This window comes from Phaseolus vulgaris, chromosome 6 (genome assembly GCF_000499845.2).
Source record: "Phaseolus vulgaris cultivar G19833 chromosome 6, P. vulgaris v2.0, whole genome shotgun sequence".
NCBI classification, from domain to species: domain Eukaryota; kingdom Viridiplantae; phylum Streptophyta; class Magnoliopsida; order Fabales; family Fabaceae; genus Phaseolus; species Phaseolus vulgaris.
The window spans coordinates 18,979,828-18,994,549 of NC_023754.2; the positions used below are offsets into that span (position 1 = coordinate 18,979,828).

General features: G+C 28.5%; 2 protein-coding genes and 1 pseudogene across 2 annotated transcripts; all 3 read right to left on the bottom strand.

The window, feature by feature from the left end:
• LOC137833494 (agamous-like MADS-box protein AGL80) lies at positions 1-4,996 on the bottom strand (annotated as a pseudogene).
• A 4,226-nt stretch (positions 4,997-9,222) lies between these two features.
• Positions 9,223-9,912, bottom strand: LOC137833495 (agamous-like MADS-box protein AGL80). Its single transcript, XM_068641840.1, has one exon. It carries the CDS (start codon positions 9,910-9,912, stop codon positions 9,223-9,225), a length of 690 nt encoding a protein of 229 aa, XP_068497941.1.
• A 3,466-nt stretch (positions 9,913-13,378) lies between these two features.
• Positions 13,379-14,128, bottom strand: LOC137833496 (agamous-like MADS-box protein AGL80). The gene has a single exon (XM_068641841.1). It carries the CDS (start codon positions 14,111-14,113, stop codon positions 13,379-13,381), a length of 735 nt encoding a protein of 244 aa, XP_068497942.1. The 5' UTR covers positions 14,114-14,128.
• Positions 14,129-14,722: the final 594 nt, after the last annotated feature.

Consider the following 14,722-nt stretch of genomic DNA (forward strand, 5'->3'; position numbering starts at 1 on the left):
TTGGAATAAAATAATTCACGACAACTTTTATGCATAGCAGAGGATGATGAGACACCAACATTAAACTAACAATACTGCTTACAAGCAAATGTTTTTTTGAAGGAAACACGATAGGTCTGAAGGTAGTTTAGAGTTTAAGATTAGTATCTACAAATGGTTGTATCTGGGGTTGGTATGGTGCCTCAGTAACATTTGTAATTTCCAACATTCTACTAATGTCGTTCAATTTCTGTTCAATCACTGATGAAAGAAGATTCAAATCTGCCAAGGTCATATGATGTTGAGGCTGAACCCTACTCGAATTAAGGCATTGAAACATGAACATGGTAATCTCCATTTCCTTATTCTCCTCCTCAAGTTTCCTAATCTTCCTTTTACCCTTCACTATACTTTTTTCCATGACACTCTCCTGATTCCCCATCTTGTGCTTCTTCCATTCAGGCATGGTCCTGAACTTTTCAACCACATCTTGAACACCTGATTCAGATGGCCAAATCTGTGGCTCTTGATCAAAGGGGCTATACACTATGGCACATGCTTCTACTCCACAAAGGGTGCTCAGTTCTTTAATCTTCTTCAACATTGACTTCTTCCTCCTTCTATACGATGCCCTCCTGGCACAATCATTGGCTATGAATGCCAGTTTCACCTTTCTCCCTGTCATGTTCTGACAAAAAGAAAATGATGAACTGTGTGATTTTCTTGTGGTTTCTGCTGCTGCTACCAGCAACCACTTTATAGTATATAGAATAATTTATTACATCCCTGGTTTTGTACATTCAGATTTCACATGCATAGAGAATACAAAGAATCTCACACACTTTAATGATATTTAATTAATTTGCAAAATTTACATTATGCATGAGATAGTAGATTACTTTATTGAGTTGGTATAACAATGCTAATATGTGTGTATGTATAGAAAATCTTTATTTACATTGTTGAATTTGATGCATATATAATGACAGACTAAATTTTTTTAATAGTATTATTATTGTTATCATTTGATGATGTCATCTGGTTTTACACAGATTTTTAATATCATTCCATACATGAATTATATCCGGCATATTTTGAAATTGTAAGAGAATAGTAATATATTAAAAAATTATTTTCATAATTTAATTTATCATATATGGATAGTTTACAATTTTAATATTATTTTAAAGTTGGTGATTTTTAAATGGCAAGAGGTTTCGTATATACAATTCTTTTCTCATCATTTAATTTGATGCATGAATAAATAGTTTTTTAATTTATTAATTGCATTTTAACAATTGTCATATTAGAGTAAAACTTTCGTATCATATACTTAAAATAGACCACCAAATTATATATTCATTCTGTGACCATTTTAAGAAACATGATTTTAGAAGTTTTTTCTTCCTAATATTAATCCAATGAATGCATATTATCTAATAAATTATGGAAATATATTTGACGTTTTATAAATTAGATAAAGGCAAATGAACATATTATGAACTAAAATAGAAAAAGACTTCTAAACTCATATATGACGCGTGATACATATTTAGATATGAACTAATACAAAATATATTTTCATATCGATCTGTTTTTTACCTTTTACATTTAACAAAAAAATAGAGTAACATTTTGCATTATAAATCATTAAAGTAGAGGCTACCAACTTTTTATGTGTTGGAGATCCCACATCGACTAGAGATGAAGACAATTTCATTGTATATAAGTGGGTGCAAATCTCAATCCTATGAGTTGGTTTTATGGGGTTGAGTTAGGTTTAAAGTTCACTGGTCATGAATATTTTCTTTTATGCATAAGTCATGACAACAAAGTATACTCAATATTACAAGAAAATTATTAAATAATAATTAAATATAGAAAAGAGACTTTTTTACATTAATCCTGTGATCTCTCAGACTTCTCCAGCCTTCATACTTTCAAATCAATAATACCCAAATTGTCAGCGTCTGGAGGCTCGCAAACTTTCTTCTAAGAAGTTCAAACAATCTTCCTCCTTTCCAACCCCCACCCCCATTGAAAATGCCTTTGAATACTCTTTATCTCCTCCTTTAACACTACAACATGCAACTTATATAGAGACATGTAAAATAACGGAATTGACGAAAGTCAAACTTAATAAGGTAGATCCTCCCGACCAAAAAGAGAAGTCTTCCTAATCTAGTCTTCAATTTTTCGATCACACCACCCCAAAAAGCACCTCTCTTACGGCACCCCCAACCATCAAACCCAAGTATTTAAAAAGATTATTTTATAATTTGTTATTAATAATTGAAACTACTTTACATACCAATAATTATTTTAGTTTATAAAATGGTATTTAATTTAGTCAAATAATAACTAATTATTTTAATCTTTAAAATTAATTTTTATTTAATTTTTTGTTTTACAATATCCTCTAATTCAAAACTACATCACAATTAGACTTATTCAATTCAATTTTATGAGTGTTTGTGTGTTATTTGTTTTCAACAATGCACCACTTTATTTGTTTCCTTCATAGCCAGGCACTTTAGATGAATTTCAACAAGTTAAATTAGAAAAAGTTATAAGCTGAAGACAGCTAAACTTTGATAAGTTTAGCACTTTTGTTTAAAGAATAAAGTTTTAATTTCTTGTAGCTTTTTTTTAATGATATGGCTGTGCATGTGATCTATAAATATGTTTAACAATTTATTTTATTATAATACCTTTAAAAGATTAGTAAACTTATTGCATTATTAATAAAAAAGGTCTATTAAATTACAAATTTTTAATATTATTGTGTAATTTATATATTTCTTATATATAACACAATAAATGACTTATTTAAAACTCTATTTACTAATATGACATTTAAGCAAAATATAAAATTATTTTCTAATGATTTTATATATTTTCCTTTATATATAGATTAATAATTAAGAAAGGTAAAATAAATATATAACTAGTATATATGTGTAATAATTTTAATATAATTATAATACTAACAAAAAAATTATTATTTATATTTATTTAAATAGGTCAATTTGATTGTTTTGAATTTTATTAATAATAGTAATCAAATTATTAAATTAATATTTTTATTTTAATATATATATATATATATTAATATAAAATAAAATTATTAGTATTACTTTCATCATAAATTATTAATAATAATAAGAAAATTAATAATATTATTATTATAATTATTTTCATAATTAATTTTAATATTATTATTATCATAATAATAATAATTTTTTATTATTATTATTATGATAATAATAATAATAAATTATTATTATTATCTTCATTATCATTACATCAAATTATTAAATTAATATTTTAATTTTAATATATATTAATCTAAAATAACATATTAGTATTAGTGTTATTATAAATTATTATTAAGAATAAGAAAATTATTAATACTATTATTGTAGTTATTATCATAATTATTTTTTATATTATTGTCATTACTATTATTATATTTCTTATTATTATCATTGTTATTATTATTATTAAACTAATGTTATTACTATTACTATCATCATAAATTATTATCAATAAGAAAACTATTAATATTATTATATTTATTATTATTATTATTTTCATTATTAATTTAAAATTTTTGTTTTAATATATTATTATGAAATAAATTTATTAGTATTACCGTGGTCTTAAATTATTATTAATAAAAAATATTAATATTATTATTATGATAATTATTTTTAATTTTTTTTATCAGCAGTTATTTTTATTTTTAATATTATTATTACTATTATCTTCATTATTATTATTACATCAAATTATTACATTAAATGTCTTTCAAGTGAATGATATTTGACAACATGACAGGTCTACCAGGATGATGAAAAACATCCTCTGACCATTAAAAAAATGGGATGTTGATATAGAGGTACGATTACAATCTAGGTAGCGAAATACACACGGCTAGCCATTAATTTCTATTATTTTCTTCCACATAAAATTTAATTATTAAGTAGTTTCAATGAATTAATTAATCTCTTAATTGGCTATATGAAAGACATCTTTTTATTTATTCTAACAAAAAATAATCGTAAAATTTAACAATCCCTTATTTATTTATTGTTATTCAAATTATAGTCTATATATAATTGATAAGATCTGGATGGTATTTTTATATAGTATGAAATGTTTTTATTATTGATCGATAATATATCTTCATTCTAATTTCACATAAAAAATTTATTTTATCAGTAAAAAATAATTAAAATAACATTAGACACTTCAGTGATATCCAAATCCTTGTAGAACACTTCAAAAATGTCTCAATTTTTATATAAAAAATGGTTAAGACAGTTCGGTCCATATCCGGTGTGGGCGTTAGAGCATTGAGAGGACCTTTCCCTAGTACGAGAGGACCGGGAACACTTGATTTACAAACATTTTTCAAACAATACAAATCATCAAAGTGGTCCTCAAATGAAAAGATCACATCAACATTTATCCTATTAGAATCCTTATAACAATCTGCCCTTCATTCCTTCGCAACCTACAAAAATGAAACTTTTCCTAGCCTTTAACTAAGTCATTCTGCTAAGCCTTTAACTAAGTCATTCTGCTATGGCAATAAACACAACAAAGCTTTATATCAAAAACAACAAAGGAAACCTGCGTACTGTTGATACACTTCCTCTCATATATGTTGTTGTTATTCTCTCTCGTGTTAAGCTATCTTAGCTCGTAGAAAATTATTGTGGTTTTGCAGCTCCAGTTCCCGCTTTTGCATGAACTCAATATCCACAGATCCTTATTCTCAAAAGTTTCTCCAATATGAGAGTTTCAACCTATTCCAGGTCATGGTGGTGAAAAAAATATGGAAAAAGAAAAATAGAAGAGAAAAGAGTTGTTTGTGAATTCTTCTGCCACACACAGTCTCTTTTTATATAAATCAGTCTGATGCATAACTGGTATGATTTTGTGTGAAACTACCAACTGGTTTTGCACATATGTCACATTTAATGTCTTTCCAAACAACAAGAAAATACATAATCTGGAAATTTAATGATATGTAATTTATAAGATTTACATTATGTATAAATATACATGTTTTTTTTTATTCATGTATAAATATATGATTGAGTTGGTATAAGAGGTAATATATTAAAAAAGTCCTACTTTTATCATTTAATTTTATGCATGAAGAGATAATTTTTATTTTATTGGTATTTTAAAGGTTGTCATTTTAGAATGACAGCTGCTTGTATACATTCCTAATTACATGAATAATGTATGACAATTAAAATTATATTTTAAAGATTATTATAAAATGACATCTGCTTTTACATATTGAAATGCACACCAAAAATAATAAATGATATTTTTAACAAATATATATGAGAATGGTATTTCATTAAAAAATCATAGGATCATCACCTATATGATAACATTTAAAGTATTATTGGTATGCTAGTTTTTGCTGTTATATTTATCATTTTTAGTCCAATTATAACATATTATTATGCAATTAATTTATAATAATATATTCCAAACTTTTGTTTTTTTAAACATATATAATGCACAGACACAAATTAAAGCTACGAAATAAATAAATTAAAGGTTGGTAAAATAATAAAGAATAAACATGTATGTAAATATAATATAAAATGATATTTTATTGATGATAACTAGCCCATTTTTCTTAAGAGGTTAAATTATACAAATTTAATTTAACTAATATTTTAAACTATATATATAAATTAAAATTGTCAAATTCTATATTTTATGACCAAAGAGCATAGTTAAACCTTCTCATGTCTATAATCTCTAAACTTCCTTTTTCTTTCGACTCACATACCTTATTTCACGCAATCCAGACAATTTTTCTTCCCTTTGAGTCCCAATCTCATAAAAGTTCTTTTGTATCATTTCTACTTCCTTCATCAGAGTGACCGTTATACGAAAAATAGACATGTAGAATAACAGTAAGGAATTTAGGACAGATTTTGTAAGACAAAACCTACCAGACAGAGAGAGAAATTTACCATTCCATAAGCCTAGTCTACTCTGTAACTTACTAAGGACCCCTTCCCAGAAAGCACATCTCTTATGATTCCCACCTACCGCCATCCCCAAATAAGTAAAATGTGTCTTCATAATTTCGCAATTAAGGATTGTTACAAAGCCGATAATCTGATTTCCACTCACACTCACTCCATCAACCTTACTCTTAGAGTAGTTAACTTTAAGTCTAGAGGCAAGTTCAAAACACTTCAGGATGGTTTTTAAAGTCATAACACTTTGGGTATCAGCTTTACAAAAAAAAAGTGTCATTTGCATACTGCAGCATACTCACATTTATCCGCCTTACACCAACCTCAACGCATTTCAAAATCTTCTTCTCTTCCGCCTATCTAACCACCCTCGCAGGCCCCTCGACTGCAATGAGAAAGAGGAAGGGCACTAAAGGATTCCCTTGTCTTAGACCCTTTTTTTTATTTAAATTCAGCAGTTGGACTACCATTTACTAACATCGAAATCAAAGAAGATTCAAGGCAATTCTTTATCCAATCAATCTTCTTATCACAGAACTCCATTCTCCTTAACATATAAAATAAGAACTCTCAACTAACTGAATCATAAGCCTTCTTATAATCCAACTTAAAAATCACACACTCTTTGTTTTCTTATTTACTTCCTCAAGAGTCTCATTAGCTATCAAAATATTATCCAATATCCCCCTTTCCTTCAAGAAAGGCAGACTATCTAAAATCTATAACTTTATGTAAAATCCTTTTCAACCTTGATGAAAGAATTTTAGCCACAATTTTATACATACACCCTCCAAGGGAAATTGGTCTAAATTCATTTAGATGTTGTGGATTTGAAACCATTAGGACTAATGTAATAAAAGACGCATTAGTTCATTTTGGCCAACTACCACCCTCAGCAAAGCTTTGTACCGCTCTCAAAATATTCCTCTTTATAATGTCTCAGCTAAATTTTATAAATCCAAAATTAAAATCATCTGCCACAGGACTTTTAGAGCTATCACAATTCCACACCACCTTGACCTCAACTTCAGATACAATTCTTACCAACATTTCGTTATCCTCTCTAATGATACTCTTAAAACTAACATTATCCAATCTAAATGGTAACTCATCCCCTCTCGAACCTTTCCTCAAAAAAATAATTCACCTTTTCTTTTACTTCCACCGGGTTTTCACCCCATTCTTCTCCTCCCTTATGTTTTATATCTTAAAGGAAGAGCTCTTAATGCAGATACAGCAGCCATAGAAAAACCAATAAACTCTTTCTATATTTTTTCTGTTACCATGTCTTAAAACATTGTAAAAGTTTTTTTTTTTATATTATTTGGGGTTTAATCTAATTTTGATACTTGTGGGTGTATTGGAGGACAATTAGCATCTTCACAGATCTGCAATAAGGGTGGTCAAATTGTGAAATATTTTGTTCCAGGTTTACAATTGTTGGAGAATTAAGAGATTAATTTTTTTTTTAATTATATTGTATATTAAGACTTTTTTTTAATGGATTAGAATATTCCTTATACTTCCATTAATTCTATTTCTTTGTTTTGCTGCCAGATAAAAAAAACACACCTACCTTAACCATCTTTATTCAATTCAGTTCCCCAAAAAAAACCAATTACTGGATCAGATAGTATTACAGATGTGCATCACCTGGAGCAACTCCAGATTACATGCAGCCACTTCTAACCTGTCTCATGAGTAGATATATTAATTTCATTTAACAATTGTCTTTTTTTTAATTAGATTTTAACAATGTCATGTGTCAGTAAGATTTTTCATGCATATGCATTTAGTATACCACTAAAAGATATATTAATTGTGTGACAATTTTAAGATTAATAGAAGCTTTTTCTTTCCATATAAGTACAATGGGTGCATGAATTATCATTGTGCTTATCTAAACAAATTGTGGTAAATGTCTAACGTTTTAGATAAGAAGAAATAAACACGCATGTGAAATTAATTATATTAGAAAAAGTACTTCTAAATTTCAGATATGAACATTAAGTAATAAAAAAGTAAACAAATCGTTTTTTAACTTTTACATCTTTTATAGAAATTATGTAAACTGTGCCAGACGTTGAAAGCAATCTAAGATTGATTTTTTACAGATTTTTAATAAAAAAAAATCTATAAATAATAAAGTACTTCAAGTTTTTTTTATGTACAATAAACAATAAGAGATGATTAAACATTTATATAAAGAATAAAATATAAAAATTCATTTCTCCTTTCTTATCTAAAACCTACAGAATAATTTTCTACTTCCTTTTTTAACACTAAAATTGAACAAAAGATACAATACTGCATAATAATTAAATTGAGTACATACATACCATGGGTTCTAGACACCATTCAGAGGATGAGGAACTCACTGATGATATCTTTGAATTGATCCAGGACCAAACATTGACCTATGCCAGAGAAAATACTTCAGTATGATCAACCACTCATCCTTTAAACAAACAATTATTTGTATGTGTCCAAATCTCGCTGATCAAAGCTATCCAAATATGCATTACTAATATGCATTTAGCAAAATACACTCTTCAAAATATGAAATACTACCATACCAAAAAATAACTCTCTCAAAATCAACAAGAAATCAACCGGAAGTATTACTAATGCATTAGCTCCATCTCTTGTAATTTTTAGCAATTTAACTTTGATAAGTGCTACTTAGATTTAAAATAATACCAAAGTGAAATAATAAGGGGTGGATTTTATTTTTTTTACAAAAGATATATAACATTTTTATATACACAAAACACTTTGATGTTGTTTTGGTTGTCGTTGGACAGTTCCTGTGAATATTTTCAGAAAATCCATTACTCTAGTTGGATGGAAAACTTATTTGCATATATATAATCTCCAGTAAAACCAGGAATGCATACAATTTGTAAAATACGAATTTAATTAAGAATTACAGAACTTTTTATAGAATTAGTTAATAAGATAATTTTTATTTATTTATATAAAATAAACTATTCTTATCTCTAACTTCAACAAATTATAAAAAAAAATTATAACAAACAAGAGCTATATACTTTGAAAAGCAAAACACTGATAAACATATTGATGAACCAAGTTCTGAAGATAGAAAATTAACATCATAAAGTTGTTTCTTCACATTGACACACAAATTAAACAAGTAAAAAACCTAGAAACCATAGACAATTCATGACCCACAAGGATTATTTCAATTTGGCCTAAAGCCAGATTAGAGTGGTGGGAGATTAGGATCTCCAAATGAAGGCTTTATTGTCTCATCATCACCATCATCATTAAGCAACTCCATAAACCACTGGCTTTGCAAGGGGTCATTAGCATTCATATATGTCCCATCGCCATGATTTGGTGGTGTGATGTCTTCAGGTGCTGCTGCTACTGCTACTGCTGCTAGTTCCATCTGGGGTTGATTTGGTGGCATCTCAGTAACATTCACAGTTTCCATCCTTTTATTAATGTCCCTCAGCTTGTTTTCAATCACTGATGAAAGAGCATTCAAATCATCTGTGGTCATGTTATTGTGAAGCTCAACCCTCCCATTCTTAAGGCACTGAAACATGAACATGTTCATCTCCTTCTCTTGGTTGCTCCTGACATGTTTCTTCATCTTCTCTCTACCCTTGGCGATTCTTTCTGAAAGGAAACTCTCTTGGGTCGCCATCTTCTTGTTGTGCTCACATGTATTCCTGAACCTTTCCACCACATTTTGAACACCCGATTTGGATATCCAAACATCTGGCTCAGGACCATAAGGGCCATAAACTATTGTGCATGCTTCAACACCACAAAGGGTGCTGATTTCCTCCGTCTTCTTCAGCAATGACTTCTTCCTTTTGATGAATGATGCCTTCCTGTCTGAATTATTGGCTATGAATGTGAGTTGCACCTTTCTACGAGACATGATTGTCACCAGAAAAAAAGAGAACAAGAAACAAATGAGAAGAGAAAAGTGTCCTTTGTAGTTTCTACTGCCACCAACCATTTGTTTATATAGAGCAATTTATGAAAGCATTTGAGGCTAGTATTTGGTTTTGGGCATAAAGTGCCAACTGATTCATACTTAATGAGATGTCTTCATTGTATACATGAGGGTATAATGAATCCATCACATTGATGGTATTTAATTAATGTACAAAATTTACATTGTATGTGAGTTAGTACATACAGATTGGGTTGGTACAAGAATCATATCAATGAATTTGGTGCATTCATAGATAGAATTTTTTAACAGCATTTGATGTTTTCGTTGTGGTTTACATGTTCAAATTTCACTAGTTTTGTATAATTAGTAAATTATTCAGTGTATATAAGTTATATTCTAATATCATTCCAAATGGTGTCAATAGGGTATTTTCTTTTAAAGATTGGGCTAATATTCTTTGTATCATATATTTATAGTAAATCGCTAAAGGAAATATTAATTGTGTGATCATTTTAAGAAACATATATATTTAGAAGTTTCTTTTCTTTTTAAATACATACAAAAAATAAATAAAGACTTAATTATGTTTTTAATTTCTAGAATTTAAAATAAAGTTGGCTTTAATCTCTCAAATTCAAAAAGAGAATACTTCAATTCTTAAATTTGAAAAAAAAAATGATTTTAATTTTTTTATAAATAAAAATTGAGAGAGTAAATTGATTTTCTTAAAACTGCTCTTCATCTTCAAATCTAATGTTAAAGAACTAATTCTAAAATTAGAGAAATAAAAACTTTTTTTTTCAATTTGAAAGACCGATATCAAATTCATCCTGCATTTCAAAATAATAAAAAAAACATAATTCAACCAAATAAATGTCCGAATTTATCTAATGCTTATGAAGAAAAAGAGCCTATTTTATGAAGTTTATAAATTCCAAAAGATGAAACGAACATAACAAATGAAGAATATAGATCATCCAGTACTTTAATGATTTTTTCCAGCTTCAGCACTTTAATCATATTTAATTGATTTTGTAAACTTTAAATTATGTACGTGTTATTAGCATATTATATATATATATATATATATATTATATTTTAAGCAAAAAATATATCTTTAGAATAGTTTTTCTTTCCAAAAAAAATGTAATGAATTCTTTAAATGTGTGCTGCAGTGATTAAAAAAAAATATGAGAATGTATAATTTTTTATAAAATAGAAAATGTATATTTTTATCACCAAATAATAAAATAAATAAATTGAAACAAAGGGTGACAATGTGGGGCAGGTCATGTGACCCGGGGCTCGCTACCTAAAAATGCGGGATGAGTTCACTAATCTAATCCGTTGACTCACTTTGACCTGTCCCGCGTAATTCGCAGTCCGGGCTAACAGTGGGGTGGGGCAGGTTGGCTCGCTTGCCCGTGTAAGTAAAAAAAAAAAAATCATACCTCATTCACCCATGGCTGCAGTATGACCTTTCATTTATTTTATTTTAAAAAAATTGAATTTAATGTACTAAAAAAATGAATATTTTATTTCAATTATCTAAAGGAGTTAGTATATTAAGAGTGATAGTAGATTTAGTTTTAAGCAAAGTCTTATATTTAAATTTTGTTAATAAAAAATAATATAGAATTTTTTTTAATAGGATAGTTAAAAAATTAGTCATATTTATTAAAATATTTTGTAGCAAAACTTTGATAAGATACTCTTATAAATTTACATACATATATAGGAAAAAATATATGCAAAGCAAAATTTTATTATTTTTAATCAAGCCAGTATGAATTTATATTTTTATCTTAATTAAATGAATTGAAACACGGATAAAATTTAAGTTTTTAGTAATGAGAATAAGTATTTTTATAATTAATGATTTTTTTAATAAATATACTCTTATGTAGGCTGGCCCACACCCGCGGATTACTTCTTATGTGGGACGGACCAGTAAAATGAGCCTGCAATCTTAACATGGACCGGCCAACCCGACCCGTATTTTATGGGTCAAATATGAGACGGGTCAGCCCCCATTCCCACCCTGTAAAATATAACCGCATGTATAAATTTGATAAATGGACATAGAGATAAACAAGTATTACTAGAAAAAGTAAGATTAGAGATAATTATACATCACTGTATAAATATACTGATAGAAGAAATAAGAGTCACAAGGTTAATTTAATTTGTTTTATTTTATTTTTAATCTGTTAAACACAGTTGGAAATGAATAATAAATATAATGAATTATATAATTCAAAATATATTTTTAAATTATAGAATTTAGAAGGTATTTTTGGATCCAATAATACCTTTCAAATTCTGTAATCTAAAATACATTTTAAAAAAAATATTTTTTGAATTACAGAATTCAGAAAATATCTTTCTGATTCTACAATTTAGTATATGTAAATAGAAAAAAATACATTTTTAAATTGTAGAATTCAGAATATATTTTTAAGGACAAATGATCTTTTCACCTAACTTAGGAGGATGCTAGGAGAAGCTATGACGTTACAGAAAAAAACAATCTTCAACTAAAGGTGTCCATTGAGTGATTCATCTCTCCTCTATTTTCTGTGAGTGTTTCTTCTTACACCAGGACAGAGTTCTTCCTGCACCCAATCAAATGGGTGAAAAGACCAAAATGCCCCATATAATACGGTCTCATACTGGAAAGAGAATTTAATCCAAAAAACACATTCTGGAACATATTATACAAGTTTCGAGAATCTTATTCTAGAAAAAAAAATGTGGAACTTTTTTTCAAGAATTTCTGGAAAACTTCTTCCCGAATACACTTATAAATTCTGGAAAGTGGTGTCTGGAAAAATTCCAAAAAAGCTAACGATAAGTCATTTGAAGAAAGGGATAAAATTGTATTTTCAATATTAATGGGGTGCATGAAGAACTTTGTGTGGTGCAGGAAGAAATACTCATTTTTTGTTTATTATTTTTACTTAGTTCATATTTTGACTCAGCACAACAAATTTTACACCCTTTTAGACTCAGGTTTGGGATTATTCCTAATTTCTCTTATTTTTTTTCCTTTTTCAAATGTTTTGGATTTGATTCATTTGCTATATACATTCTTTTTTAAATAGTTTTTCCTCAACCCAACAATTTTTTTCTTATGAATGTGTTGGACTGGTCCCAATTGTGTTGTTTCCTTTTCTTCTCTGGATTTTTTTGAGTTCAGTCATCAAACTTTTCATTTTTTTTCTATGTTGTTTGAATGGTACTATGCTGCTTTTGTCAAATGGATTGTATCTCTCAGCTATATATTTATGAAGACCTATTACATAAGACAATAGATTTTCAAAAGCAAAACAGTCATTAACCATAGTGATTCACCAAGTTGTGCAAGTAGAAACAACAAATCAAACCAAAATGAATTGAACTGAAACGTAATCATGAAAGGAATGACAACAAACACATGCTCTTTTCAAGGCAACAAGCCTAGGTTTGGCCAAAACTGGAGATTAGGATCACCAAAAGGAGGCATTATTGTCTCATCTCTATCACCATTAAGCAAGTCCATAAACAACAACCTTTGCATGGGGTTAACATCCATATCCAACCCATGTCCAGAACTCATCAGTGTCATTTGCAAATGAGGTTGGTATGATGCTGTTTTCAACTGTGGTTGGAACACTGATGTTTGCATCTGGGGTTGTTGATTTGGTTGTATCTTATTAACATTCAGAGTTTGCAACCTTTTACCAATGTCTTTCAAGTTCTGTTCAATCACTGATGAAAGGACATTCAAATCAGCAAAGGTCATGTTATTTTCATCTGGCAAAACCCTCCCTTCAGTAAGGCACTGAAACATGAACAAGGTCAACTCCTTCTCCGCATTGTCCTTCATAAGTTTCATCATTTGCTCGTTACCCTTTTGGATCCTTTGTCCTATGAAGCTCTCTTGGTTCACCATCTTCTTGATTTTCTCAACTGCAGGCATATTCCTGAACCTTTCCACCACCCTTTGGACCCCACAATGGGATGGCCAAACCTCTGCCTCATGATCATCAGGACCATAAACTATAGCACATGCATCAATGCCACAAAGGGTGCTGAGTTCCTCAATCTTCTTCAGCACTCCCTTTTTCCTTTTCTTGTATGTTGTCTTCCTTGCAGAATCATTTTCTATGAATGCAAATTTCACCTTTCTTCTGGTCATGGTGACCAGAAAAAGGGAAACATAAACCAAGTCGAAAAGAGTTGTTTGTTGTGGATTCTTTTGCCCCCAACAATCTCTTTATATAGACCAAATTCACACATTCTTGGTTTGATTTTGCAATAATCCTTTGTTGTGTTTTGTGTGAAAGTTCCAACTGGTAATTTCACTTTCAATGTCATTCCATACATGAATGATATAAAAAATCTGGCACTTTAATGATATTTAATTTGAAAAAGAGTGAGTAGATTACTTAGTTTCGATGTGTACAAAGCTTTTTCATAAGCATGAAAAAATAATAAAATCTAAATAAATTTATTAATATACTAAAATTAATTTATAACTATTTGTAATATTATATTATATTCTAGTTTGTTTGAAATCTGATTTTTAACTTATTTGAGTTGTTATAAAAGGGAGATCTGAGTCAAAAATCTCATTCTCATTATTGAATTTCATGGATACATAGATAGATTTAAATTTATCAGCATTTTAACTGTTGGTAATGTTATTATGTGATATTCTTCATATAATGTATTTACAATGTGTGGTCATTTCAGGTTACATACTTTTAGAAATATTTTTCTTCCTTAAGACATATAATGAATGCTT

Excerpts from the sequence above, each read along its gene's own strand:
- LOC137833495 (XM_068641840.1), bottom strand. The coding sequence starts at position 9,912 with ATGTCTCGTAGAAAGGTGCAACTCACATTCATAGCCAATAATTCAGAC.
- LOC137833496 (XM_068641841.1), bottom strand. The coding sequence starts at position 14,113 with ATGACCAGAAGAAAGGTGAAATTTGCATTCATAGAAAATGATTCTGCA.